Consider the following 4303-nt stretch of genomic DNA (forward strand, 5'->3'; position numbering starts at 1 on the left):
TCAGCTTTTCCTGCTTGCTTGCCAACCTCGCCGAGGGACAGCAAAGCGTCGGTCTCTGTGCCCGTCTGTGTCGGTGCTTCCCTTCGGGGGGGACCGCCGCAGGTGGCAACATGGAGCCACGGCTCGCCCTGCACCTTCTGGTGCACGTTCTGGACTTGCTGCTGCAAGCCTGCCAGCAATGGCTCGAGGCTGCCTGGCACCACCTGGGGAACGTCAGCCCCCTGCCTCTCCGCCTGGCCGCCCTGGGGGCCGTGGAGGAGCCGCGGCGGCGCCCCGGCACCGGCGTGCCCCGCCGCATCTGGCGTCTGGACACCAGCAGCGACTGGTGGGACCGCATCGTCCTGGAGCACTGGGACGACCGACAGTGGACCCAGAACTTTAGGATGAGGAGGGACACCTTCCTGGAGCTCTGCGAGTGGCTCGCCCCTGCCCTGCAAAGAAGGGACACTCGCATGAGGCCCGCCATCCCCCTCCAGAAGCGGGTGGCCATCGCCCTCTGGAAGCTCTCCACGCCGGACAGCTACCGATCCGTCGGGAACCAGTTCGGCGTGGGGAGATCCACTGTCGGAGCAGTGCTCATGCAGGTACGGCGCTCGTCGGCCACCGAGCCGGGGGGGAGGGGGGCTGCGAGGAGGGGATGGGCCGCCCCAGGGACAAAGGGGGGGGCGGGAGGAGGCGAAAGCGCCCCGCACCGGAGGGGTCGGGCTGTCCCGGCCGTACTACACGCCGCCAGGGGGGTTGCTTCCGGGAGTGGGGCGCGGGGCACTGCCAGGGCACGCACGCTCCCAGCCACCCGGGCGCCCCACTGATTGACGCTTTGCTGTGTCTCTCTCCGCAGGTGGTCAAGGCCATCAACCGGGTGCTGCTCCGCAGGGTGGTCCGCCTCGCCAACCCGGATGCCGTCATCCGGGGATTCGGCGCCCTCGGCTTCCCCAACTGCGGGGGGGCCATCGACGGGACGCACATCCCCATCCGTGCCCCGGAACACCAGGCGTCCCGGTACGTGAACCGCAAGGGGTACTTCTCCGTCATCCTGCAGGCCGTATGTGACCACCGGGGACAGTTGACGGACATAAATGTGGGCTGGTCCGGCAAAGCACACGACGCCCGGGTGTACCGGAACTCCTCCGTGTGCCAGCGGCTGCAGGACGGGACCTTCTTCCCCGACCGCCACATCAGGGTCGGGGACGTGGACATGCCCGTCTGCCTGGTGGGGGATGCCGCCTACCCACTGCAGCCCTGGCTCATGAAGCCCTACACGGGACACCTCAATCCCTCCCGCCAGGCCTTCAATAACAGGCTGAGCAGGGCCCGCATCGTGGTGGAGGGGGCCTTCGGGCGACTGAAAGCCCGCTTTCGATGCCTCCTCACCCGTCTGGACCTGGCCGAGCACAACATCCCTCCCGTGGTGGCGGCATGTTGTGTGCTCCACAATTTGTGTGAGCGGAAGGGGGAGGCTTTCTTGCCAGCCTGGATGGCTGAGGCTGACCGCATGGCTGGACACTACGGTCAGCCCCGCACCGCCGCCGTCCGGGAAGCCCAGCGGGGGGCCATCCGGATCCGGGAAGCCCTGCGGGAGAGCTTCCAGGTGGAGGAGGAGGAGGACTGACCTCTCCCTGCATGCCCCACCGGGGCCTTCTTCCACCCTACCCCCCCCTTCCCCTTTCCCCTCCCTACCTACTGTCAAATAAAGACACCTGTTTTTCCAACAAAAACGTCTGTTTATTTCACAGAACTGGGGTGGGGGAGGGAGGAATGAAGGTGGGAGAAGGGAGGGGGAAACCTGGGACGAGGGAGCTGGAAGGGGAGGGGAGGGAAGGGAGGAAGGGAAAGGAAAGCTCAGGGGTGGGAGTCTGGGTGCCTCTCCCGTCTCGCCACACTGCGGGTCCGGGGGCGTCGGTGGGGAATGGTTGTGGAGGGGGGGGCAGAGAGGACAGGGGGTGTGGAGGAAGCAGGAGCGGAAGCAGGAGGAGCAGGAGGAGCAGGGGGAGCAAGAGGGGGAGCAAGAGGGGGAGCAGGGGGAGCAAGAGGGGGAGCAAGAGGGGGAGCAGGGGGAGCAAGAGGGGGAGCAAGAGGGGGAGCAGGGGGAGCAAGAGGGGGAGCAAGAGGGGGAGCAGGGGGAGCAAGAGGGGGAGCAAGAGGGGGAGCAGGGGGAGGAGGAAATGGGAAGCGGTCTAGCAGGCTCTGGAGGTGGCCTCGCAGGGCACGGCCCTGCTCCTCCAGGGCCTCCAGACTCCTCTGGCGCAGCCTGAGGTCCTCCTGGACCCAGTGGTCCTGGAGACGGAGCTGTCGGTCCAGGAACCGGAGATGCCGCCTCTGGTAGTCCTCCTGGTTCCTGGCTGTCCTGCTTGCCCGGGCGCGGGCGGCTGCTGCAGGCGGGGTGGTGCGCCCTGCAGTCCCCGGTGCTGCAGCTGTGGTGCAAGAAGACCAGCGGTCAATTACCCCAGGGGCCCAGGTGTGTGAAACCCAGCTCCCCTCTGCAAGGCCAGGGCCCCTGCAGGATCCCCAGCTGCTGCTCCGTAGTGGGCAAGGCCCAGGCGCACGGTCCCGGGGCTCCCTCTCGCCCCAGCCCCCCGTACACATAAGGGGAACACGAGGGTACTCACAGGTGGACGCCTCCCCGGCCTCTGATGATGCAGGCGAGCGGCTCTGTGGGGTGCCTCGGGGGTCCCGGGTCCTGGGAAGGCTGGCAGCAGGCTCCTGGCTCTCAGAGCCCTCTTCCTCCTCCTCGGTGTCCAGGAGCGGTCCCTCTGCCCCGGGGTCAATCACGTCCCGGGGGGCAGGGACGGCATGAGGCCCCAGGATGCGGTCCAGGGCATGGAAGTGGGGGCAGGCCTCCGGGTCAGCCCCTGGCAGGCAGGCCCGGGAGTAGGACTGCCGCAAGTCTTTAATCTTGCAGCGCACCTGCTCCCGGCTGCGCTGGTGGCCCCTGGCGGCCAGGCTGGCAGCCATGCGTCCATAGACGGCCGCGTTCCGGTGGCTAGTGCGGAGATCGTGGACATTTGAGGCTTCCCCCCAAACCTCGATGAGGTCCACGATCTCCGCACTTGACCAGGCGGGCGCCCGCCTTTTGCGCCCCCGGGCAGGCTCCCGGGAGCCGCCAGGCTGGTCGTGGGGAGCAGTGGAGGGCTGGGAGCCCTCGGATGGCTGGCTCATAGTGTGGCAGGTGCAGGCTGTGCAGGCACGGGTGCTTGCAGCCTTGCAACTGGCACAAAGTGAGTAGCCAGCCCGTGGCCCTTTAAGGGCTCCGGGGCCGGGAGGGGGGCAATAGAGTTTCCCTGGTGTTGGCCAGAGTGGCCACCAGGGAAACCTGGGAAGCCTTAGCCTCCCACTAGTTCGAACTAAAGGGCTACACAGCCCTTAGTTCGAACTAGCTAGTTCGAACTAGGCGTTAGTCCTCGTGAAATGAGGTTTACCTAGTTCGAACTAAGCGCTCCGTTAGTTCGAATTAAGTTCGAACTAACGGAGCGCTAGTGTAGCGCATAGGAAAGTTAGTTCGAACTAACGTCCGTTAGTTCGAACTAACTTTCTAGTGTAGACATACCCTAATAGAGGAGGGAAGATAAGAGAGCGCAGAAGCAGATGGCAGTGCTGGCTGCAGCACTCTCCAGCAATCAGAGGCCGGACCATAAGGGGCCCCCTCAGAAAGGAAAGGGACGGGTAGCAGTTGATGAATGTGTGCACTGATGGGGAAAAAGGACATTGGAAGAGAGACTGCCCAAAAATTGAAGGCAAAGGGGAAGAAAAGACAACCGGAGAACCGCCAGATGCGGGCAGAATCCTCCGGAGAAGAATCTAGTTGAAGGGGACGGGAATCTAAGGCCACTACCCTACGAGCTAAAGCTCGAAAGGATCCCATGGTAAAAATAAGGGTGGGTGGCAGGGACTATGAGGCTCTGGTGGATATTGGAGCCACGTTCTCTATGATCCCCATAAAACCCCCTTCAGCTAAAGAAAGTGGAAAGCATGTGACGATAGAAGGAATTGAGGGAAAGAGAAGCAGGCTACCCGTATGTAGACCCCTCCTCACGAAGATTAGAAAAAAATTATGCTAGAGCATGCCTTTGTTGTTTCATCTGCATGCCCAGTTGCCCTGCTAGGGCGAGATATGCTAATTAAGCTGCAAGCTAAAATTTTCTTCCGTAGTGATCAGAATGTAGTGCAGCTGCCGGTGAAACAGGGCTCAAATTACCAGATGGCTCTCTGTGCAGCTGAGATGCTGTTAGAGACAAAAGGGACTGAGGTCTTAGAAGGAGTCAATCCATGTGTATGGGCAGATGAGACCCCTGCCCGAGCAAAGTTT

The 4303-nt window shown here is 63.4% G+C and overlaps 1 protein-coding gene across 1 annotated transcript; it reads right to left on the reverse strand.

Annotated features, from left to right (window-relative positions):
- Positions 1-1749: 1749 nt before the first annotated feature.
- On the reverse strand, positions 1750-3462 carry LOC142823354 (uncharacterized). The gene is made up of 2 exons (XM_075914291.1): positions 2607-3462; positions 1750-2411 (listed from the first exon to the last, which is right to left on the reverse strand). Exons 1-2 carry the CDS (start codon positions 3154-3156, stop codon positions 1840-1842), a joined length of 1122 nt encoding a protein of 373 aa, XP_075770406.1. The 5' UTR covers positions 3157-3462; the 3' UTR covers positions 1750-1839.
- Between the last annotated feature and the right edge of the window lie 841 nt (positions 3463-4303).

The sequence above is a fragment of the Pelodiscus sinensis genome, chromosome 33, assembly GCF_049634645.1.
Source record: "Pelodiscus sinensis isolate JC-2024 chromosome 33, ASM4963464v1, whole genome shotgun sequence".
NCBI lineage: Eukaryota > Metazoa > Chordata > Testudines > Trionychidae > Pelodiscus > Pelodiscus sinensis.